Here is a 26,400-nt window from a genome sequence, read left to right on the forward strand (position 1 = left end):
GTCGGAACAAATATGATATGCATCGCTTTTTAAAATGATAACACAAATATATCACAAAAACAATCCAGTGTTTTATAGAATTGATACTTAAAACCCTTCCGAAGTGCCTTGAAACGCTTTATTATTCAATGTGTTGACAATTTCCACTGAAACAGGGCGGGACATTTCGAACAGTTCCTCCCCTTTTTTAAAAACAGCCAATAGCGTTTTGTGTATATCACAGAAAATCTGATAACAAGCTGACATACAGAGTGATGTCATTAAAATCATTGATTCATATTGACAGAAGTGAGAGACTAAGTTTTGAATGCTTATATTTTCTAAATGCGAATTTTGTCATTGTTTTGAAGCACACTAGCAACAGTAACGTATTCATACTAAAAGCCCAAAACTTCCATTTTGAGTTCATGGGGATTTTAAAGTTAGGGTGGGCAATTTTGGAGCATCTAGCAATAGCAGGCTAGCTTTGAAAGCGTTATATCCAACCCACCCTTCAGAGCGTCTCCAAAGCCATGCCTCCTTCAAAACAAATGAACGTACAGATTTAGCAAAGCGTCATAAGAGATGGTGGGACATTACAAAAACTTGTAGAGCCCTGACCTGTACCACCGGGCTGCTGCTGATTCATTTCGGCCTTGATAGTGTTGACATAGAAATGCATAAATCTGAGTGAGGGCGTGAACAGCTCTGGGAAGAACTTAATGGGTTGCTATCTCTAAATGATGGTTTTGATGCAACATAAGCTCGTTTTTGGTTTAGGAGGAACTGTAAAAGGCGGCCGCTGTTTGTTTTTGCTGCTCTGTGAATGTCTGTCTACAACTCTGCATAGCCTTATGGAGCGTTGATGACTTGTGATGTCTGAAGGTATACATACACTAACAGGCAAATGGACATCCTACCATTCGGACCGAATGCATTGATTGGACGACAGCTGGTCATTTTTTTTTATTAAGACCTATTATTGTTTGCTATCAGGATGTGAAATTAAGTTGCAATCAGAATAACACAAACAAACAAAAAATCCCTTTAACTGCTTCTAAATATCCTAAATATCTTTATTTCTGTGGCATAATGACTTATGAATACAGTAAAGGATGCATAATAGGCTACGTTTCATTAAATGGCAAAGATCTACAACTGAGAGTCACTGCAGTAAATTAAGTTAAAGCCAAAAATTGACTTCAACAACATTACCACCGTTAATTCAAAAGTTGTCTGGGATCGATGGGCACTACAGTCTTCCTTTTTAAGCTACTGTCTCTAAAGTGCATATTGCCTTTTCTCGTTTATTCTTCTGCATCTGGACTAAATGGATGGCACTTATTGAACTGCTCCAATTAAGTGTGACAGGAGGGGTGAGTTTTGGGATGTGTGCTGCCGCTGATGTCATAGAGGAGGAGGGATCGCCCCCATAGCGCGCAGCATGAACGCTCCGCGGCAAAAGGATGTGTGAACAAGCAGCGCGCTACTGCAGGGACGGTGTCCAAAAACTGCTCCACAAAGAACAAGCCAAACTCCGGGCACAGGACAGCAAAGAACAGCCCAAACCCGGGGCTCAGGACAGCGAGATAGCGACGGCTGCACAGTCCGGAAACAGCGGTTCTCAGCCCGGTGGAATAGACGGGCTCGTCCGCTGGATAGTCACCAAGATGAGCGACAATAAAAGCATCTCTACTCGGGAATATGTGAAGGAGGAGGCGGCGGTGGCTCAGGAGCAGTTCTTTGCACCGGAACCCCGAAAGGGCATCTCTGTCATTTTGGACGTAGGTGTTTGATATTTAATTGTTTTATGTATAAAGAAATATGAAATGCATGCTCTCTTTCAACTTTATTCAATTTATTAATTCATGATTAATTAATTAATTAAACAACCTTAGAAGAGTTTTGGGCAATTCCATTAGTTCAAAATATCTGATCGACCTTTGCTACTCAAGCAATTGCATCAAGGCATACACTTTATGAATTTTAATCTATTTAACTTTTTATCCAATTCACCCATTTTGCAGAATAGTTATGAATTTGACACTTTGCATGTCAATGTTAATTTTTTTACACAATATTTTTTACACGGTTTTCTGGAGAATTCGATTCGGATTGGTTAATCGCAAGCAATCTTTTTTTTTTTTTTGTATACCGGTAATAACCCGAAAAAATTAGATACCGACGCTAGTCTAATCGCGTATCACTCCGCGCACTCAATCTTTACATATTGACGCAAACCTGGCGCCATCGTGCGACTAAAATTATTATTTACTACGATTTAAAAGAATAAAAGACTTAATTTTAGTATAGGCCTGCATTGTGAGCATAAGCTTTTATCAAAGTGAAAAAAGAAAGAAGAAGTCCTTCTTTCAAGAAGTCCTTCTTTCAAGTGAAACAAGGTTTTAGAAGTCCTTAAACAAGAAAACAAAAACATCGGTTGAAAGCAATGAACCGAAAATAACAGCTTAAAAAATAAGTTACAGTTTTATCTAAATTCCAGATAACAAAAAGTTATTTTAATTTACAGCAATTTATGATAGTTTTAATTAAGTGTTAATGTAGTAGGCTAGTATTATTAATGAAAAATAATGGGACTATGTTTCTTAGCGGAAGATCAGATAATCTAGTAGGATGTTAAAATAATTTCTGAACTAGATCAATGTTTTATGTAGTTATTCATTCATTTGCTAAGTAGACATGTAACAAGTAAGATGATGTACTGTCAGATGGTCATTATTACACAATAAACCCCTTCAGGGTGTGACACCATATCCCTGACCTGTGTGCACGCATTCACGGTTGTAGCCTATCTTTTAATAAGTGCAATTAAATAATCCACATAAATGTAAAATAATGTGAACATACATAGATTGCATTGAGCTGTAGGTCTCAGCATTTTGAGGTTATACAACAGTTTTTGGTCTGATTTTAAGGCCGTATTTCTGAGAAGCATACCCGAATCTAAATAATTTATTGAGCTTTTCCTGTGAGCCCAGCAGTTATGCTGTGTGGTTGGCTGCTGTGGCAAGGTCTCAGCAGTATTGATTTAGTAGGTCAAAGTATTGCCTCAGTATTGTTCATTGCTGCTGGATAATTATGTGTATTTGATGTTCATACCTCTTGAGATTTCTACATTGCTTTTAGGGGGAGAAGTTAAAATTTTTAAGAGAGTGATAAGTAGTTCAGTCCCAGACCCAGATACAGTCTCAGGTAACCAGACTAGAAAGCAGAGGGGACGAAACTAATTAAAAACCTCAGAAAAAGGCCAGAGGCACCAATGCACCCTAGTATACAAACGTGAAGATGGAGGAAATGAATAAGAGAGAGGTTAAACAGATAATGAGGTGCTGTAGATCATTTGTCTTTTATGGATAGTGAGCGCTTGTACATGATTTCTCTTGGCGAGTTCAGTATGGAGCGCAGGTGTTTGTAGGGGAATTGATTTCCACCTATGCTTTGTGAGCGAATTCCATTACTTAACTCAATCTATCTCCACCAAATGACATGTCTGCTGCCACCTCTGTTCCAGGATCAGCCCGACCGGGCCTTAAGATGGCATTGGTAAAAAAAGCGCCACAGAGTGTCATTCATAGTTGCTTTTCATTTTAAAAGTGTCCAAAGCAGCATGCAATTGTAAAGACAATTGTTTCCATTTCAGAAAGCTTTCGATTCACCGGCTAGACGAGTTATGGATTCAGGGTGTGTTGAATTCTCTCAGCACGGCTTCCCCAAACCAGACAGTGAGAACTAAGCGGAGCTCTAACATGCTGTCATAAAGAAGGCTAAGTGTGTTTCGCAATATTTCATGTCTCAGGTCCCAGACCTCATTTGGCTTAAGGGAGTAATTAAGTGAATTTAATGTTTTTTGAACACTTCTTTTCCACTGGGGTTGATTGCTGTGCACTAAATTACAGTAGCGCTCTCGTTCATGCTTTAAAAGTGAGGATGTTAGGCATTAAAGTTGGCACGAAAGGAAGTTGCGTCAGTCTTTTGTCCCTATTAAGACGTATATCCGAATGAAACAGTATCTCGGACAAGAAAAAAATGTGTGGTGGAAACAAATTTTGTCCTTCAGGTATTGTTTGGATGGTTTGCTATTGGTCGATCTCATTGTGAGTAACAGGTCCCGCCCTCGGGCCAGTAAACACGTCATTAGAGAAGAGGGAAGGGAAGTCATTTTAATGAAATATTATGAGGGCACATGAATAAAAAAAATAATGATCTGCACAGATAACTAATTTATAATAAATACTGCAATATTCCATAAAAACAGTTTGAGTTCATGGTGACTTTAATGTGCATGTGCTGTGTGAGAACAGATTGATGATCAAATGGTGACTGCACATGACATTTACTAAAGACTTCATCGCACTATTGACTTGAACTTTAAAAAACAAATATATTTGGCATTTGTTCAGTGAATTGGATTTGATCCAAAGCACAGAGAATCAATCCAACTGACTTAGCAAGTCTAAATGTGAGTCCACATATTAAACAGGTCCATTCATTGAGTCACGCTGTCTCCATTCAAACACTCTTTATTAGTCTTTTATCATGCTTTGTCTAATACCTTATCTTATCTTTTTTGTCAACACAAAGAATCAGTGTTATTAAGAGTCATTTAGCCTCCATTGACCAAAGAGAAACATGCGTCATTTAGAGTATAGCCTTATTTTTTTCCTGTGTTGTCTGGATTTAGTCCAATTGCAGTATTTGATTTGATTATTGTTCTGCTGCAATGAGATGATAGTTTGGTTTACACTCTCTAGTTGTTCATTGTTTTGTAGCTGAGATACTAATGAACAACAAGAGTATTTTTCTTTGAATATTTAAATTTTTTATTCAAATATATTAAACATGAATCGCTGTATGACTACTTCAACTGCACTATTCATTAATTTGTCCAGTGTAGCTAATTTTATCAACTTGTAGCTTTGTAGTTCACATTAGCGTTTTTTAGTGATTTTTTTTTTTTTTTTTGGAGCTGCCCCCTTTTCCTGTCATACAGAGATGTATCTTCTGAGGTACAAACAAACTGGGTCACCTACATTAGGTGACTTCATATCGTCAGACCTTGAAAATGGTATTTAACAACTTCATACCTTTAGTGCATCCCCTTTATAGGTCTTTAACTAGTATGTACTTACTTACATCAAAAAATAAGTACAGTGTACTTATTGTGTTCATATTTTATTTCAATACACTTTTGCTGCTATTGAGATGGGATGCGGGTAAGGTTAAGCACAAGCTTAGTGGTACTGGTATATGTTTAATAGTTCACCCAAAAATATTTAGTCAGCCTCATGTTGCTCCAAAGCTGTATGAGTTTCGTTCTTCTTTTGAAAATGTTTAAAGATTATTGGTTTTAAGATTGATGGTAACCAAACCAAGTCAATGGCTGCAATCAACTAGAACTGGTTTGGAACAATTAGAGGGGAGGAAATGATGACAAAATGTTCATCTCTTTAAGGGGGAGTTGAAAGATAAAGGAAGGGTCTGTAATTATAGATGTAATTAGATGCAGGTATTTTTTTTAAATATACAGTTGTGGTCAGAATTATTGGCACCCCTGGTAAATATGATCAAAGATGGCTGTAGAAATAAATCTGCATTGTTTATTCTTTTGATCTATTGTTCAAAACAATTGCAAAAACCTAACCTTTCATTGAAGCATATGAAATAAATGTTTTTCTTCAACACAAGCTGGCCACAATTATTGGCACCCCTAGAATTTATTATGGCTAAATATCTCTTAAGTATATTCCCATTAATATTTACATTTTAGCACACCAGGGTGAATAGGAACATGAAATTGTCCAGCTATGACATCTTGTTTCACAGAATTATAAATATGAGGAAACGCAAAGGCCAAATTCCCTTAATCATCTTCACAATGAGTAAAACCAAAGAATATAGTTCTGATTTGCAGTAAAAGATCGTTGAGCTTCACAAAATAGAAAGTGGCTGTAGAAAAATAGCTTAAGCATTGACAGTTCCCATTTTCACCATCAGGGCAATAATTAAGAAGTTCCAATCAACTAATGTTACAAATCTGCCTGGAAGAGGACATGAGTCTATATTGTCCTAAGGCACGGTTTGGAGAAGAGTTTGAGTGGACAGATTCTCCAAGGATCACAGATGTTGCAGAGATTTGTTGAGTCTTGGGGTCAGAAAGCCCTACATCACCACAAGAAAAATCCTCCTCGCTATCTCAGAAACAAACTCCAGCATGTTCAGTTGTCAGACACGACTGGAACTTAAAACAGGACCTGGTTCTGTGGTCAGATGAAACTATAGAAAGAGCTTTTTGGCAGCAAACCCACCAGATGGCTTTGGTGCAAACAGGGATAAAAAGTATCCCATGCCCATGGCTAAAAATACAGCTGGATCTTTTATGTTGTGGGCCTATTTTTCTGCTGGAGGTCCTGGACATCTTGTTCAGATACATGGCATCATGGATTCTTGTAAATACCAACAGATTAAAAAAAAAAACTCAACCTGACGACCTCTGCTACAAATCTTATAATGGGTTGTCAGTTGGTCAATTGGTTGTATAGATGGATCTTCCATCAGAACAATTATCCAAAAAAGATCTGGAGAGATTCAGTATGGAGGAATGATCTCTGATCTCTTGTCAGGTGTTCTCCAAACTCATCAGGCATTATAGAAGAAGACTCAGAGCTGTTTTCTTGGCGAAAGGAGGTTCCAAAAAGGGTGCCAATAATTATGGCCAACGTGTTTTGGAGAAAAGCATTTAATTTTAATGATGTGATTTAGCCCCTATTTTTAAATTCTTTTACTTCAATGAAAGGTTAGATTTTTTTTGGTGATTTTGTTTTTAATAAAAGATCAAAATGATCTTTTATTAAAAGAGAATTGGTTTGATCAGATTTATCAGGGGTGCCAATAATTCTGACCGCAACTGTGTAAAAGCATGTATGTACACAATTAGTGCATATGATGCATTTTAGTACAAAGTAGTTAAAGGGATACTCTAGTGCTTTGTCATATTAAACTATATGCTAGTCCCTTAATTAAGACGAGTTGATACATACCTCTCTCGTCATACCTCTGCACGGTGATGATCTGATAGCATTTAGCTTAGCCCACTAAGCCCAGTTTATTCACTATGGTACCAAACAGAGATCAAGTTAGAAGTGACCAAACACCTCCACGTTTCCCCTATTTAAATACAGTTACACGAATAGCTGAACAATCAAGTAACATAAACATAACATGGTGACATAAAATAAAATGTGGCGCTTTTCTAAGCGGGTTTAAAAGGAGAACTAATGTATGGCGGAATAGCATTTCTGAGAGTACTTCGACTCGGCGCAGTAAAAAGTCCCGCCTGAAAAATCCTCCCTCACATCTCCCCCTCCCCCCTATTGACAGAAATGATAGAGGGAGAGACTAATTTCTGTCAATAGGGGGGAGGGGAGATGTGATCTCCGTATGGTACCATAGTGAATGAACTGGGCTTAGTGGGCTAAGCTAAATGCTTTCAGATCGTCACCGCGCGTCAGAGAGATTAAGTGCACACACTCAGACGAGAGAGGTATGTATCAACTCGTTTTAGTTAAGGGAATAACATAGTTTAATATAAAAAATGGTAGAGTATCCCTTTAAAGGTGGAATAAGAGATATCTGAGAATCTTACTCATGTATGGAGCAGAAACAATGTAACTCTGTGTCCATTTTGGAGAAAATGGAGCTCTGTGTCCATTTTCAGGCCTTCCTACTTCGGTCTCTCCAGTGCTGGAAAGATTTTGTAATGTCTCCCAGTCATCTCTCTTTCTACAGTCATTCTTCAAATGTATCTCCCCTTGCTCACTTTCTCTCCTCTCCCATTATGATTGGACACACCCCCTACTGCTGATTAACTACAAGTGTGTTATTCCGATCCACTTCAACAGCGTTGCACAGAAATGACTTGCTGCACCTTTAAAGACACCCAGTGTCACTGAAGGATGTAACTCCCAGCTTATGGTGGTTCTATTCTTATGTTTTAATAAGAGTTAATTATTTAATATTATCCACTTCTCTTTTTGCTATTTATACCAAAGTATACTGCTATTTATACCGTGCGTCTCAGAACAGTTTCTAGTTTCTATAGAAACGCAACAGGATCTTCTAACGGCAGTTGCAGTGACGCAATGACTTAACTAATCAACAATTCGCTCTTTCATTTAAAAGGCGGGGCTTATACGCTATATTAGGTGTTGGACTTTCTCACATTCATAAGTCATCGGAGTGCAGCTTCTTCCTATATATAAGGTCTTTGTTTATACTCTTTGGCATTTTCTGCTCTCTTTTATTGTGATGCGCTTCTGTGGTGATTTCTGTTTCCAGCTGGTTTTACTGAGGGCCCGACACTGTAGTTAACAAAAATATCTTTCTTTAATAAACTTCCATATTAGATTTTAATGCTATCATGCACTTAACAGGCCCAGCAATATGCAAAGTTATTAACATGACGTACCTTTCAAAAGTTTGGTGTCAGTAAGAATGTTTATTGTTTGAAAGATATTATTACTTTTATTCAGCACATTCAATTTATCAAAAGAGACAGTAAAAACTTAAACTGTTACAAAAAATAATCAATTTTTTAAGTAAATGCTTTTCTTATAAAAAAAAAAAAGCAGCATCGTTTTTTTCAACTGAGATCATAATAAGAAATGTTTATAAAGATATATTAAGGATCGTGTTACACTGAAGACTTGAATAATGTTTTATATTATTTTTATTCAAATTTTTATTCAGATTGTTTTACAATCAGAACAACAGAATAAATTAAGTAAAATAAAAATAATAAACAACCAAACAATTATCGAATTCTTTCCGTATATAATGTAGCCAAGCAGACAGTATTTACTATATTTTTAAACAAATCAAACCCACATAAACCATGTTCATCCTTGTGAACCTGAATTTAATATAAGAGAGTGAAGGTCATATTTTGTTAACAATTACTTTTTCGTCCCATTTAATTTGATTTATTTAAATATGCATAAGTATATGGTTATGGTTTTATTTACATTTAATTATTAATTACGGATCTGTGGCAACCTATTATTGTGTCATGACCCACCAGCTGAGAACCACTGCTGGTGATTAATGCTGCAGACACTTTTGCTTTAAGATATAAAACAGCTAGGAAGATTAAATACCAATAGTGCCTCTCGAGCGCTTTGTAAAATACATTACAGTATTGATCGAACATGGCTAATGTCGCTGTTCCTACAACCACTCCCCCCATTTTAATGGCCATGGTCAAGAAATATGTTTCTAGTCCAAAAGAATGGAACCCCCCTCCATTGTTCAGATGTTTCAGTGATTGTCCTGATGTCAATTTATCCCTTCTGTGTGGCTTTTGAGTTTGTTCTGTGATGGTGAAGTATCCTGACAGGTAGAATGCCGTTAGTTGTCAGGAATGAATGAAGCAGCTGGCTCATCCTGTTGAGAAGTGATTTAGACCGTCAACCGAAAGTGATCACTCTATTGAAGCAGATCAAATTGTGCGCTGCCAATATGTGTTTCAATTATCGGATGTTTGACACATACTCCCACCGAGTCGCAAACATGTGTGTCCAATCACAAACACGCACCTCCATTCTTGCTTTTGCAGCCAGTGCATTTAACATGGACATCCAGATCTGAACACAACAAATTCACGCTTCATTATTTAGAAAATAAGAAAGGGTAAAGGCTGAATACATTGACTGCTGTAAAATTATCTTGTAGTAAGTAACGCTTCCCAGCACATTCTATTGACTGTGATTTCCCTGTGTTACAAGAGAGTCTTAAGTGGTCCATTTTACATCTGACTGGACAGTGTGATCAGGTTGCTCTTATATAGGCACATCACTCAAGCTCTCACAAGTTCAACCAAACACTTCTGCAATATAAAATCTTGCTTAGTCTTGATATAAAAAAGAAGCTTAAAGGGATAGTTCACCCAAAAATGAAAATTCTGTCATTAATTACTCACCCTCATGTCGTACTAAATCTGTAAGAGTTGGTTCATCTTTGGAACACGAATGAAGATTTTCTTGATGAAATCTGAGCGCCGCAACTACGACTGACTCTTTGAGAGATCGGAAAACAAATCCATATGAATTGTGCAGTTTAGTCCAAATTTTCTGAAGAGAATCGATTGCTTTATATGATGAACAGATTGAATTTAGGCTTTTATTCACATATAAACATTGATCAACTCACAATCAGTTGTGGTAAACGGAAGTTCAAGCATGTTCGCTTGATGTGCGAGAACCAATGAGGTTTATTCTGGTGTTATGCAGGACGTTTGAGCTTCTGAAAGAGGTATGTTCTTGTGTGCCAAGCAGGTTTGGTTGTACTTCTGTTTATGTTAAAGGAAGTGTATGTAAGATTGTGGCCAAAACTTGTACCGCAATCACTTTCAAATGACTGTAGAGCGGTGTATCCCCTCTCCCCCTCCCCCCTGACTCGAGGTTGCCAGATAGGCTGCAGGATCCAGCAGGAACGTTTGTATCTGCAGCTGTGGTAACTAGAGCAAATCTGGCAACCCGGATGCTGAAACACTACTGACTTCGTGATTTGTAGATAGGCGGAGGGTGGAGCCAAAACACATGACAACATCAACATCAGTCGAGGGCTGCAACAACAACTTTTAAATGACCCTACAGAGAGACACATTTTAATTACTTTTATCCATCTTTTTTTTTTCTAGTACATACAGTACTTTACTTTTCGTCAGCCACTATCTAATTTCAGCCAGCTAAATCATTTTCAAGTTTAGGTGAATTTGAATGTTAATATGAATTAAAATGATTAAAAATGTATATTAATATTCTGTATTTCTCTGTGTGTGTTTCATTTCAGATTTTCCGGAGAGCTGATAAGGATGGTGAGTGTAATCTGCTTCATATCATGGCCTGTTAAATCATTAATGTGATTCTTAGACGCGAGACCCTATTTACTGGAATACACATTTCCCATCTCTATAAATGTACACTACTGTTCAAATAAGATTCTTTTAATCTCTTATGCCCACCAAGGCTGCATTTATTTAAGAAAAATACACTATACATACAGTAAATGATGTACAGTATTTACATAAATGCAGTTAAAACTAGTAACATATTGACAGTAAAACCGTAATATTGTAAAATATAATTACAATTTAAAATATCTGTTTTCTATTTTGATATATTTTAAAATGTAATTCCTGTAATGCAAAGCTAAATTTTGCAGCATCATTACTCGAGTATTTAATGTCACATGATTCTGGAAAATGTGGAAATGTGGAAAAATATATATACACACTCACCTAAAGGATTATTAGGAACACCATACTAATACTGTGTTTGACCCCTATTTTGCCTTAATTCTACATGGCATTGATTCAACAAGGTGCTGAAAGCATTCTTTAGAAATGTTGGCCCATATTGATAGGATATCATCTTGCAGTTGATGGAGATTTGTGGGATGCACATCCAGGGCACGAAGCTCCCGTTCCACCACATCCCAAAGATGCTTTATTGGGTTGAGATCTGGTGACTGGGGGCCATTTTAGTACAGTGAACTCATTGTCATGTTCAAGAAACCAATTTGAAATGATTTGAGCTTTGTGACATGGTGCATTATCCTGCTGGAAGTAGCCATCAGAGGATGGGTACATGGTGGTCATAAAGGGATGGACATGGTCAGAAACAATTCTCAGGTAGGCTGTGGCATTTAAACGGTGCCCAATTGTGTAAAGTGTGCCAGGAAAACATCCCCCCACACCATTACACCACCACCACATGGATCATGGATCCATCATGCCTTGTTACCAATGTGCAGGCTGGTGGTGGTGGTGTAATGGTGTGGGGGATGTTTTCTTGGCTATATATATGTTTTCTATATATATATATAATATATAAGGGATAATCCACGGCTAGCAATGCATTGAAGGATTTTAATGCACGGCGTAGAGGCGAAGAACCGCCCGATGCGAAGCGGAGGTTCTTGTGCATTAAGCGGCTTAACTGCACACCTTCCAGCCAATCAGAATCGAGTATTTAAACAGACCATGGTATAAATATATATATTAGAACTCTTTTTTAACATTCAATTTTAATTAAATTTGTTTCCTTGCTGAATAAAAGTCATAATTTAAAAGTGTTCAAAATCTTACTGACCCCAGGTTTATGAGTGGTGAATCCACAGATTAAAATACAGCTATTATAGCTTTACACAACACTGAAGATCTTGACCATCTGTCTGTACGGTGCTTACAGCTGAAAAGACAGAACTTGAAGAAACATTCCAGAAAATACATTGGAAATGTCCTTCCTTATGCATAATCTTTTAAATAATTCCCATTTGGCGGGCTTATTAAAAGTTCAGTTCTTTTTCTTCTCATATGCCTGACCAGTATGTTTTGTGCACGATATTATAACACCGCTTCAGAGAGATATCATCGGCTAAAAAAATCAATACGTAATGCAGCAATTAGTGATTGCATTTGCTGGATGTTCTAAATTATGTTTTCTTATATTACAATGCTAATTAAATTGCAGCAAAAATTCCAGGGCCTGGTTTCACAGACAGGGCTTAGTAAGACAGGATTAGGCCTTACATTTAAGTAGCTTTTATAAACTCGCTTTAGAAAAAAACATTACTAATGTGCATCATGAGACAAAAAAAGCTGACATATTTTAAAATATACAAGTTGCTTTCAGTTAAATCAGATCAAACACGCATTTAAGTCGGGGACAAGATTAAGCCTTGTCTGTGAAACCGGGGGCAGATGTATTTACTAATTGATTTTTAGATTAGTCTTATTATGCAAATTAGCCTCTTTATCCATATTCATACCCTGTGTCCGCAGAACAATTATGATTATGAAGACAGGCTCTGTTGCATATTTTGCAGTGCTAAAATTCATGTACTGTATGGAAAGATTCATTATTACATTTCATTCAGATGTATTGCAATGGAGTTTTCTATATGATTTCTGATTCCCGGTTAGTGTTTAGCTCTTGTTCGTCACTATTGGCATAGACCAGGTCACATCTGTTCTCAACATTTGGTTTGAGATGAAATATACATATACACAACTTTTTTTATTTATTTGAGCTTCCTTTCAAAAAGAAAACTCCATGCCGTGAAACTAGTTATTGCACCCAGGCTTAAAAGAGAGTCGATACAAATAGCAGAGAGAGAAAACCTGCAGCAAACCTTGTTAAAAGGAGTAGTGGCTATTTGATGTGTGATGCTAGCGCCGTTTGTGTTATTTTTAAACCACTCCCAGGGGAGCAGCTTGGTGACAGTTTTAATGAGAGAGAGAGAGAGAGAGAGAGAGAGAGGGAGAGAGAGAGAGAGAGAGAGAGAGAGCAAGAGGGTGAAAAAAAAGAATCAGGACCACAGGAGATGGGTGCCATGTTTTGCAACATTTTGGTTTTCAGTCACGCAATCTTCAAACAAGAAACAAAGCACAAAGTCTAATTTGCCTCCAGCATTTAGAGCTAAACTCCTAGGAGTTAAACATTATTATTCTCTTTCTTTTCGAATAGGGCTGCATGTATTAAAGGTTCTCCCAAAAAAGAATATTTTGTCCCCATTTACTTAGACTTATGTCATCTTAAACCTGGATTTTTTTTTTTTTATGTAACACAAAATTGATTTTTTTTCTCTTTTCATACATTTAATGTTTAATGTGACCACAACTGTGGGGAAAATGAAAAAATAAAAACATTAAAAAAATAAAAAATAGTATTGGTATTAATAAGAGTAATAACCCTATTAAAGATTGGGGATATTAGGATGGGGTTGTTTTTCAGAGATTAGGCTTGGCCTCTTAGTTCGAGTGAAAGGAACTCTTAAAGGGATACTTCACTGCCTTTTCATATTAAACTATGTTATTCCCTTAACTTAAACGAGTTGTTACATACCTCTCTCGTCTCAGTGCATGCTCTTAATCTCTCTGACGGGCAGTGACGATCTGATAGCATTTAGCTTAGCTCCCTAAGCCCAGTTCATTCACTATGGTACCAAACAGAGATCAAGTTAGAAGTACCAAACACCTCCACGTTTCCCCTATTTAAATACAGTTACAAGAGTAGTTGAACGATCAAGTATGGTGACAAAATAAAACGTGGCGCGTTTCTAATCGGATTAAAAAGGAGAACTATAATGTATGGCGGAATAGCACTGGGGGGGGGAATGTTTCGGCCGGGACTTTTTACTGCCCCGAGCCGAAGTACTCTCAGAAGTGCTAATCCACCATACATTATAGTTCTCCTTTTTAATCCGATTACAGAAGTACCACGTTTTATTTTGTCACCATACTTGATTGTTCAACTACTTGTGTAACTGTATTTAAATAGGGAAAAGATGGAGGTGTTTGGTACTTCTAACTTGATCTCTGTTTGGTTCCATAGTGAATGAACTGGGCTTAGGGAGCTAAGCTAAATGCTATCAGATCATCACCGCGCGTCAGAGAGATTAAGTGCACACACTCAGACGAGAGAGGTATGTATCAACTCGTCTTAGTTAAGGGAATAACATAGTTTAATATGAAAAAGCGGTGAAGTAACACTTTAATGCTTCAGCAGACCAAGACATTTTGGACAATTTGGCCCCTTCATATTCCATAATAACTGCACACCAGTGCACAAAACAAGGTCCGTAAAGACATGGATAAGCGAATTTGTTATGGAGGAACTTAAATTTGAGTCCTAACATCAACCTGATAGAACACCTTTGAGACGAACTAAAGCGGAGAATGTGAGCCAGACCTTCTCATCCATCATCAGTGCCTGACCTCACAAATTCACTTCCAGAAGAATGGTCAAAAATTCCCATAAACACACTCCTAAACCTCGTGGAAAGCTTTCCCAGAAGAGTTGAAGCCGTTCTAGCTGCAAAGGGTGGGACAACTCCATATTAAACCCTACGGATTAAGAATGAGATGTAGTTTAATTTCATGTGCATGTAAAGGCAGGCGTCCCAAAACTTTTGGCAATATAGTGTATTCAATTTATATTTAATAAAATTGTTTTTTAATGTATTTTTGATCAAATATATGAAGCCTTCATTAATTAGTGAATCACAATCTTAATTATTCCAAACATTGTGTAAATACATCAATAAATACATACTATAAAATAATACAAACAATATGTCTTCATACAACGCCACTATATTTCACAACTTCTAAAGTTTGAATGAATATGGTGCGTACGTAGTGAATTTTTTTCATTAAAGTTAGATATTCCTTTGAAATACATTATTTATGGATCAATTTATCTTCCAGAATAAACCATCATATTGAGAGCAAACAACACAGAGAGTGTCATGCCACCCCGCCGCATGTCTCTTACTGCAGGAGTGATTGGTTGCACCATGCGTGCGGAGCAGGCAGAGAGAATCATTAACGTCTGTTGTATACAGGAAATGACATGCTCTTTTGGCCTAAGAGCTTTTATGCAGGCTTGGTCTGGCAGGCTCAGCCTCCTGCTTTTTGATTACCTGGTCTGTGACCATAAATCTGCAATGGCTGTTGACGTGAGAGCAGACTGGCAGAGACCTGCGTGACCCATCGCCTTATCTGCATCTGCAGTTCGCCCTTCTAAATATATCTTTCAGTTTAAGGGAGAGAAAGAGCAGTATGGGTACCTGTAATGGAAATTTAATTGGTTCTTTCAGCTGTTTTAAATTCTGTTCTGTTTCTCTGTGCAGCGTTTTTTTACATCTAAAAGATATCACGGGAACAGAGAGAGCAGAAGGGCTACAGATTAAAAAAAAAGTCTGTGGTGGCTAAAATGAAACAATTACTTTTTTGACAAATTGTAAAATAACTGTGTGCCATGATAAAGGGAAGATTAGCCCTTAAATTTAGCATGATTAATATGAATTAAACTTCACATATACACTGTGGGGCAACAGAATCAGGATGAAAATGTTCACAACCTCAGTGACATTAGTTGACATCATTGTATAAATTGGTGTAGGTGTGGGTGATATGGCAAAAATATAATATCACCATTTTTTCAAACAGGATTACAATCTTATCACGTGTGGTTTCTAGGACTATTTTGCAAATCACTAATATATACAGTCAAACTAATTACCTATTTCAAAAATTAAACTTTACAAGGCAACAAAAGAAATGAATCAGGCCATTTAGGACAAAGTAGAGGTGGGCGGTATGAACAAAATCTCATTTCACTTTATTTTATTTCAATATTTTATATTTGCAATAAGAACATGAATGTGAATTACAACAGTAGGACAAATACAATGTAAGGTACAAATGAAATAAACAGTGCTTCATTTGTTTCAGATACAGTAGGGATATTTAACAGTAGCTTTTAAAGGGGTCATATAATGCTACATGCACTTTTACAAGCTGATTGTATGGAAATGTGTGTTGGCAGCGCCTACACAACCATCCTATAATGAAAAAAATCCATCAAGTGTTTTTTTTTAAATCTCCTCATATGTTTTCCCGTCTCAAAGTGAGCCGTTCGATGTGTGACGTCACACACGGCCCTCCCACGGCTGTTGATTGACAAGCAGCGTTTCAACACAGACCCGCCCTGAGCGAGCTCAAGCTGTCGTCATCATAGTCTGCCATTGTTGATACGGCTGGAGCAGAATGGCGTCTAAGCGATTGTGTTATTCTGTTCTTGGGTGTAAAAATGAACACAGCAGTCATTTTGATGTTCCTAAATCCTGAACCCCGAAGACGCAGTGGCTGAGTTTTGTTTTCGTCAATGCTTTTATGGTTGCGCAAACTTAATACAAAATTATGGCATGCTTTCTATGTATGATGTTCTCAATATAATACATAATTAGCCTTAATTGGCGAATTTCGTTGGTGCTGTCATCTTGTCCCGGGTCCCACTCCGGTTCAAATTGATAAAGTTGCACAGATGTGTCCTCAGAGACTCCCGTCGCCATTCTTACGCCTCTACTGTTGTCAAGGGCAACGACTCCACGTGCCGGCCCACAGAACAGAGGGGCGGGGTCATTCTTTATTTAAAGCTGTATGCACTGAAATGACTTGGTGAAAAGAGCTTTTTTGAGCAGGTAGAATAAGTGTTTTCTTACAATACAAATGAGAATTTTTAATTAAAGTATATTACAAAATTGAATTTAGACACTAAAGAATCATATTAACCATATTAAAAAATGGCATTATATGACCCCTTTAAGTAAGAAATGGAATACACAAATGTAAAAATGAAACACTACACAGACTTCACTGTATGAATTAAATATAGATTGATTCTTATTAAAACTGTTATTCAGTTATTCAGTTATTCAGTCAAGAGCAGTGAGTGATTTTCTCTTTGTATTTTGTTGTTTGATTAACATTACTGACACATGCTGCCACTTAAAGACCGAATCATTGACTGTAAAAAAATGGAGGTAGTGTCCATGACGTCACCCATAGGATTCCGATAAGCCAAAATAGAGACGAGCTGCGCGTCACGCCCGGATAACAGAAAATGGGCAAAGAGGCGGGATGTGGGCGGAGCTTAGGTGACGCAATGACTATAGACGGCAGATAAATGGCTATCCACCTGTCACTCAAAGTAACCACATCCTTAATTATGCAGAACTTTAAGGCTTTATATAAACGAATGAGTTATAAAAAAAGGATTATAAAACAAAATATCACAAGTTGTATCAGGCTGCAAATATATTTTTTTCTGCTGTAAAGTTGGGAATTTTAACACAGGGCTTAATGAGATTCTGCTCCCTCCCTAGCGGCCAGTCGAGGAATTGCAGTTTACATTACTTCTGTATTGGCTTCAAGAGAGATCGCAGGAGGGGGCCATGTTTTTAGAAACCTATTGATCATGCAAAAGATGATACATGGAGACAGCAGTCAAACACATTAGTACATGTTTACCTTAAAACAATGGAAAAACTTGCAGTGGATTGTAAAAACACACATAATTTTTTTGTTCACACATGATTCAAATGGAGCGAGCGAGTTAATCCTTTCTGTGCGTTAATCCTTTTATTGGACTCGTTATAGTTATAAAAAAAGAAATCAGTTCATAAGAATCATTTGTACACAAATCGGACATATGGCTCGTGCTGTGTTTGTCGGCACAAGGAGAAAACTTTGGCTTGCACTGTAACATAATGATACATCGTATGACGAAACCAACTTCCGACTGTCATTTTAAATGTCACAACTTTTGTCACAGCTAATTTGTGGGTTTGAACATATAATGTGCGCTTCTCTCCTCTCTGGTACTCTTCCCCCTCTTTGCTCCAGATTTGCGGGTTCTCACTGGCAGTAAATGAGTGTTTACGTGTGTGCTCACTGAAAATAAACATGCTGACAGCAGCCTCATTCACAGCATGCAAGCATCAAGGCTTCCCTGCTCTAGAGCTTATGAATCATTAAAGTTGTGTAAAAATGGCATGATGATGGGTAAATAATATCTCAGGTCATTTTCCCAGTCATGAATATCATGTAGTGTGTTTGATAGTGTACTGCTAATTATTAAAGACTTGAAGGATTTGCTGATGAGAATGTTGATTGGTTTTACTTCAGATTAGTGTAGAGCTTTTGGACACCACATGTCTGTATCCTCCCAGGGCCGACTCTGAAGCAACTGCCACAAAGAACAGCAACACATGTTGTCTCCTCTTTGGATCAATATAGATGTGCATTGCTTGGTTCTCTTTGATTTTTCATTATGCTTCACTTGTTTGTTTCGGATAAGCAGCTTTGTCCTTATGCAAAACGAGCAGAATGTGTAGCCATTTTGTCTGATTAAACTTCACTTAATTCAGTATTATGTACATTTGCTCCCACCCAGAAAGCTTTGTATTAAATTAAATTAACCTTTGTGCTGTATAAACTGCCTCATATATTGGGTAAGAACGCTGTGCATTTGCATTTAAATTGTAATATATTTAGATATAAATTTATATGCGTGTGCAGGATGATAATGCTTCAGCCAGTGCGAAGTTAAAGATGACCTATTATGCAAAATTCACTTTTATAAGGTGTTTGAACAACTATGTATGTCTGCGGTGTGTGAGAACAACCATTCTATAATGGTACAAATCCACTCACAATTTTTTTTTTTTATAAGTCCCATAAATCAAAATCAGTCTCTTCACATGAACAAATTCAGATTCCCCTCCTACAATGACATCATTGTAGGGAGAAGCCCCGCCCACAGCCAGTGACAATCTGCCCTATTAGCATATACACAGCCCTGAGTTTGCCATTTCTGTATATCTGTTTACATAAAATACATATTTAAAGCATAGACTGTAAAAACAAATGTTTATGACCTATACTGCATCCAGTCACCTGGGGACGATCGAAACGCTTTGGCTTCACTTTTCAGGACTAGAGTGGCACACTTTGTTTTAAAAAAAGGCCTCCATTTGAGGATGGACAGTTATACACTCAGACGGTCGCATCCGTCTTTTGATCTTTATTGCAATACAGTCCAAAACACAAATGCAATAGCATGTCTTAAAAAAAAAGACAACATAATCTATAACCGTAATTAAACTAAACTATACTGGTCTATCTCCATGCAGCATATATTATCTGCTGGCAACTGTACAGCGATTTATAGATTATCATGATGATAGAACATGCTAACTGATGACTTGAAGATAAACTCCACATCAACTACATAAATTCATCAACTAACCATTCAGATTGGTTGTCACTTCTTCTTTAGTCTCTCCCTCATTGTCCAACTCTGTTTCCAGTTAACGCTACTGGCAGATTCTGACATTTTTACTGTGAGGTTGTCCTGTTTTGTTGTTGGTGGTATACCAGTGCATGAGCTTGTAGAAGCTCCACCCTCTTACTAAAAGGGGGACAGGGAGCAGACGCTCATTTGCATTTAAAGGGACACACAAAAACGGCAACCTGTGGAGTTATATGGAGATTCTTAGGAATGTAAAGTGCATTATAAATAAAATCTATTATTATTATTATTATTATTATTATTATTATTATTATAATATATTTTGATTTAAAACTTCAAATACAAACATCTGGGGACACCTGAGATTTATTTTACATCTAGTAAAAAGGGGCATAATAGGTCCCCCTTTAAGAGAAATAAAGAGAAACATTTGGTAAATTGTTTGTCATGGCACAAAATGTTAAATTATTCAGTTGAATTGAGTAAGGAAATAACTGATAACAGAATCCCGTAAAATATATTTGTCTGAAAGGTACAATGACTTGTATAAAGGCAAATTAATATTTATTTGCCCATATTTTAAATGAAAACATCATAATAGCAACACTATGAATTCAAATTCAAATTATTTCACTCAATAGCCTAGGTTTTAATTAAACAGTTAAGATGTTTGAAATGTCCATCTAATTAATTCAATTATTGAATAATAACCTCATGAATTATAATAAGTATTTCATTAAAATAACATCCGCTTATGGTTTTGTTTTGTTCAACGTGAGCCACACGCTTGCAAATCCTTTCACTATAGCCAACAAAGTGTAAACATTATGTAAATAAGAGATTCATTGTATAATTAAGACAGCTTTTGTATTATAATGGAAGTTTTCATAAAAGTGCAGAATTCAGTGAACTTGCTCTTCAGAGATTGAAAGCCTTTATAATGGGAGGTCTCTTCTCTTACTTCCGGTTTATTATCTGAATAAAGGTTTAGATTTTCATGCTGCCAAGTACACTGCAATGTTTCTGGACTGATAACTGCTTCTGAATTGGAAACTGCAATGATTGGCAGTGATAACTAATTTACAAGACCAAACAGGACAAACATTTTAAAAATACTTAATTCACCAGAAATTGATACAGAGAACCACAAAATTGTACCGGTATTGGTACCAACTACTGAAATGTTGGTACCGTGCCAACCCTACAAGTAACATCATCTGTCGGGTCTGGTTAGATTTTTTCAATAAAAAAAAAAAAAATCTAACTTAAAAATGAATGTTTACATGAATATTTTTGTATTTATAACATAATAAAATCTCAACCACCTGAAAGCTTGACTGAATAAATCTCACAAATGTTGATATTCAGATGAAAAGGCAACATTAAAGTGGTAGAGATGAGATTTTGTGCAGTAAACTGGATATTGTCACTTTCAACGTTGTTGTACTTTAGAATATCAAAATGAGTTAAACGAGTGCCGGAGCAGTTCACTTGTACTAGTTATATGTAACTGTTTATTCAGTTCAGTGGTTACAGCTTTTAGACTATTAGTCATATACCAAAGCGCACATTTATGTTTTTGGCCCTTGGAACTTGAATATATTGTCTGAAGGCTCTTCGCACAGCATGTGCTTTAGCCTACAGCTTGCAGGGACATATATTATTTAGCCACCTTTGAGATGGCATTTTGACATGCTGCTAAAACAAGATATGCGCACATGTGCTGATTCAGACTTTGGCAGAGTGGCATATATTAAGTCACAGCTCTGAAAAGAAAAATGCACTTATATTTGGCTTATCTTGCTGTAAGTGCTGTGGCGTTTCATGCACATAAAGGTCAAAATCATATTCTTATTTCAGATATATATTGCATTGCACACGCATATGAACACATTTACTGTAGGTTTATGTTGCCATGGAAAATAGCTTTCAAGAAGTGCTACATGCTGCACTGAAAACCTGCTTGGACCTAATTACCGCTTGGACCTCTTGATGCTCCAGTGAGTTTTGACTCTTAAAGTCCTAGACAGTCATTGTCACTCACAACGCTAAATACAGGTGTAAATGGGCTGTAAAATGTTCTGAGCTTGCCCACTTTCGACCGCTTCCAGAGGTAGTCGAAAACACATTAGGCCGGATTGCTTTCGTGGAGACGCTCATGTGGTCGAATGCATTTGAACAGCCGCAAAAGACCGCCTACTCTCTGCCGACTGATGTAAACATTAGCAAGCGCACTAGCCAGACGAGATTTACATTTTGTTGGCCGAAGACCCAAGTTTGGTTTGAAGATGAAAAAAAGTACCAAGCATAATGTTCCCTCACCATTCTTGATCCCTAACACACACTCACACAGTTCGACATGGTCTTGCCACTCTCAGAGCAGAAACAAAAGCTGGTGTTCTCCGTATGTTTTTCCGTCGTTTCCGGTTGTATTTATATGTAAATTGTATGAGCTTATTTCATCCATTAGATCAAAAGATCTGAAAAAAAACCCATACGTTTACCCACCCATAGACTTTTGTCTCAAAAAATCAGGACAGAAGTGGTCGAAAGTGGACAAACGAGACAGATGAAAGACCAGGTGTAAACAGATATAGGTCTCCCTCATCTACTTGTAATCCGATCAACAAAAATATCTTAATACAAGGTGTTAATGCTTACCAAGGCCGAATTTATCTGATCAAAAATACAGTAAAAACAGTAATATATTATCATTTAAAATAAATGATTTAAAAACAACTTGACAATTAACTTTTATTTTGTCATGACAATGCTGAATTGTATTCAGTGTCACATCATTTCTCAGAAATCATTCTAATATGCTGATATAAACATTTAGAATCAATGTTGAAAACAGTCATGTTTCTTAATATTTTTGAGTAAACAAATATTTGATCAATGAAGTTACAACAGCATTTATTTGAAATAGGATAATTGAAAACACTTTTGATCAGTTTAATATATTCTTCCTGAATAAAAGTACTAATTCCTTTTAAGAATACAAAAATATTTCTGACCCCAAATATATTATTATATCATACTTCTCATCAGTAACTGCGCTCATCCTTTAAGCTGGATTTGGGCCTTACAACCCAGTCTGTAACAGATAAGTAGGAACATTTCATGTGCCAAAATCTATATAGCATAATTATTCTGCTTTAAGTCACAGGCAGGTGTAAGCATGGCTAATGCTCTTCACAGTGGGCACCGTCCCAACACAACTCATTTATGAATACATTTACAGAATGGCCTTCACATCTTCCTCAGGATGAACCCTGCTTTGATGGAAGCTGGCCTGAGATCTGAAACCCCTCCTATTCCCATTCTACTAATTAAAGCCTTACTGGGGCTTCTGGACAGATATCCGCTCTCTGAACTGCGAAAAAACTCTGAAGTCTGATGCCAGATAACTGCTGCCTTAAAAATGGATCTGGAAGATAAATGAATATCCTGAGCCCATATGCTTCTCTGTGTCGGTCCTCACAGCGGCTCCTGAGAGGCAGCAGTTAGACAAAGTTTAATTAAAGCACAGAGGAGTGTACAAAGCATCTCTTGCATTGTGGGTTATGAAGGTATTGCTTTGTACTTGGTTTAGAAGCATTTTTCAAGATCTGTTTTTGTAAAGCATCAAATACTGGCTCTCCCACAAACTATTTGTACACAAACCACTGTTATTCATTTCAAGTTTTTCTGAAAAGTTTTTCCGCACATCTGAACGGCGTTGCTAAAGATTTGCCGTGATGCAATGAGGTATTTTTAGCGACGCTTTAAAGTCATCAGAATGCATTCAGAGAAGAACTTTCATTGCTAAGATTATGCTGTTGCAAAGCGCAACATTAAGTGAAGTCAGCAGGTAATCTTTTTTTAAAGTATTTGAACATGCATTGGGTTCCCGCAGGTCTGTTCAAATCACACTGCTCCATCCCAGGAGACTTTGCCTAATTAAAAATACTCCAGGCCTCCAGCTAAGAGATGTGGGCTTGATCCCATTCTTCCATTGTTTTGCCTTCCACTTCCACCCCACGCTCCCTCTTTTATTCCTACCCGTTAAAGTCAAATTTATGTCTAATTAATTAAGTTCTTCAAAAATGTTGTCTTTTTAAAAAGGGTATCTGATTAGTATCCACTCTTCCATGTGTAAATAGAATAAAAGAAATATTGAATGTTGTATGTGGTAGTGCTTCATTTGAAGTAGATAAGCACATGCTGCGTTAGTGAAAAGTCGAATGCCCAGTTGAGGAGGTGGTTGCAGACAGTACTTCTTTCTGTGAGCACTGATGGTGTTTTCCCACATTTCTCCATCTAACCGACCGCGCACTGCCACATCAAAGGAAACACTCTCTTTAATGTGCGAGAAAACGCCGCAGTCACAGGACTGCACTGCAGATAAGAAGTAGCATGCCAGACTTGTTTTTAGGGAATCCTAGTGCTTTCAGAGGATGTCCCAAGGCATTATGGGAGAATGTCGATTGGATCCGAGGCTGTGGAGATTGGTTGATTTTTGATGTTAGCTGCGACTCGGGGGAGTTCACCTGGCTGACCTGGCGGCCCACGCTTTGTGCTAAACTTGGCTGCTTGACAGAGAAAGAGTTGATGTGGCATGTCAGTGTTTCTCTTCGAGATGTTTGGCTTTTGTTTTCAGAGCATTAAGGGACTATATATTTTCTATTTACTAAAAACCGCATACTGAACTGTATGCAAAGCAATGCTGTCACACTGTAATACCTTCATCAAGCATCTTCATAGAGCATAACCAGTTTAAAATGACAGTAATTCTAATGAGGTCTCATTCCATCTCAAAGGCATATCTTTAGCCCCTTTCACACTGAGATTTAGGAAAATACACAGATGATATGTGCCGGGATTTGTCAATTGATTTCGGTTCATTCACACTGCCAGTGATTTTCTGGAAACTGTGGATGTGTTCACACACATCCCGTAAAAAGATCCCATAAAGACACATGACATCAGGATGTTGTAATTGATTTGGTGCTTGACGAACACAAACTGTGTTGATCTACATTTTAAAGGGGTCATATAATGCCATTTTTATACAAGTTAATATGATTCTTTAGTATCTAAATGAAAACTTTGTAATATACTTTAATTAAAAATTCTCATTAGTATTGTAAGAAAACACTCATTGGTCAAAACGGCTCTGTTTTCACCAAGCCATTCTAGTGCATACAGCTTTAAATGAAGAATGACCCCGCCCCTCTGTTGTTTGGGGCAGGAGTGTTGCCATTGACAACAGAGGCGAAAGAACTGCTACACGATTCTCTGAGAGGACAGTTCATAGACCGTAAAAAAGATCAACTCTATCAATTTGAACAGGAGTCGGACCGGGACAAGATGACAGCTCCAACGAAATTCGACATTTCTGAATGGTTGGTTAACGTAATGTCACGTTGATCTATCTTTATGTACTGGCAGGGTAATGTAAGCGCGAATTCATAGTTCATTGACATATTGATGTTATACCTAAAGCCAATTAAAAAAAAATCTGTTAATGTCGGTTTCGATTTATTTTTAGACAGTAACAGACACCGCTATAAACCATCTACATAATTAAGCTTAGTGTTAACTTACCACATCCACGTTAACTTTAAAACCAGCGTACACAGTTTGTAATAACACAATAGCCATAACGTGTCGTTCATTATAAACGTGGGATTATGAATTATATTGAGAACATCATACAAAGAAAGCATGCCGTAATTTAACGTTACCCTGTAAACTTTAGCTGCAGTTCTTCGTGAAACGTTTTAACTTTGTGTGGAGGAGCAGCATAAACACGAAGAGCTGGTACATATCTTTATTTAGGAGCAGCTGAAATAAATGTTCGGATTTAGGAACATCAGAATGACTGCTGTGTTCATTATTACACCCAAGAACAGAACACTTCAATCGCCCAGCATCTCTACTTATACAATGGCGGACTGTAACGACCATAGACATGATATAGATTTGAAACCTATGTGATGTCTATGGTAATGACGACAGCTTGAGCTCGCTCAGGGCGGGTCTGAGACGAAACGCTGCTTGTCAATCAACAGCCGTGGGAGGGCCGTGTGTGACGTCACACATCGAACGGCTCACTTTGAGACAGGGGAAAACATATGAGGAGATTTAAAAAAAAAAAAAACACTTGATGGATTTTTATTATTTATAGGATGGTTGTGTAGGCACTGCCAACACACATTTCCATACAATCAGCTTGTAAAAGTTCATGTAGCATTATATGACCCCTTTAAACCCCTTGTCAAAAGTCGCACGATAACTGTCATTGCGACACATGCGTCCTCACAAAGACAGCATTGGTCCTGCCTTTTGTTCACACAGGGCATGTTCTGGGACTGATCCCAGGCTAGCAATGTTACTGGGTTCCTCATCCCAGGATCAATCCCGGGATGCGTTTGCATTCACACAGAAGGCACTTTAGCAATTCTAGGGCAATTTTCAAGGATCACCGCTCTATGTGAAAGGGGTTTTTGATGCACTGTCCTGTGGAGGATTGCTTGAAATTCAGATACAAAATGTTTTATATGTCTTGACCTATATAGATTCAAAGTTTTAAATCTGTGATATTCATTTTGAGATTTGCTGAAGATTACACTTAACAGTAACTTTTCTAAAGATGAATCTTTTAAAGATACTAGAGGTAATCAAAATGTTAAAATAGTAATGAGCATGTACAAATCAATATCCGATACCCATGAACCTTAAATTTATAAACGTTTGTCTG

General features: G+C 37.3%; 1 protein-coding gene across 4 annotated transcripts in view; it reads left to right on the plus strand.

Moving 5' to 3' along the window:
• The first annotated feature begins 1,370 nt into the window (after positions 1-1,370).
• necab2 (N-terminal EF-hand calcium binding protein 2) overlaps positions 1,371-26,400 on the plus strand; it is a 117,282-nt gene continuing 92,252 nt past the window's right edge. The window contains exons 1-2 of one of the 4 annotated variants that reach the window (XM_067420569.1): positions 1,371-1,763; positions 10,846-10,870. In XM_067420569.1, the coding sequence (XP_067276670.1) occupies positions 1,446-1,763; positions 10,846-10,870 (343 nt within the window). In that variant the 5' untranslated portion in view covers positions 1,371-1,445. The remainder of the gene's footprint in view (positions 1,764-10,845; positions 10,871-26,400) is intronic. The other 3 variants (XM_067420567.1, XM_067420568.1, XM_067420566.1) reach the window with 3 other exon arrangements.

This window comes from Pseudorasbora parva, chromosome 16 (genome assembly GCF_024679245.1).
Source record: "Pseudorasbora parva isolate DD20220531a chromosome 16, ASM2467924v1, whole genome shotgun sequence".
In the NCBI taxonomy this organism is placed as follows: Eukaryota; Metazoa; Chordata; class Actinopteri; order Cypriniformes; family Gobionidae; genus Pseudorasbora; species Pseudorasbora parva.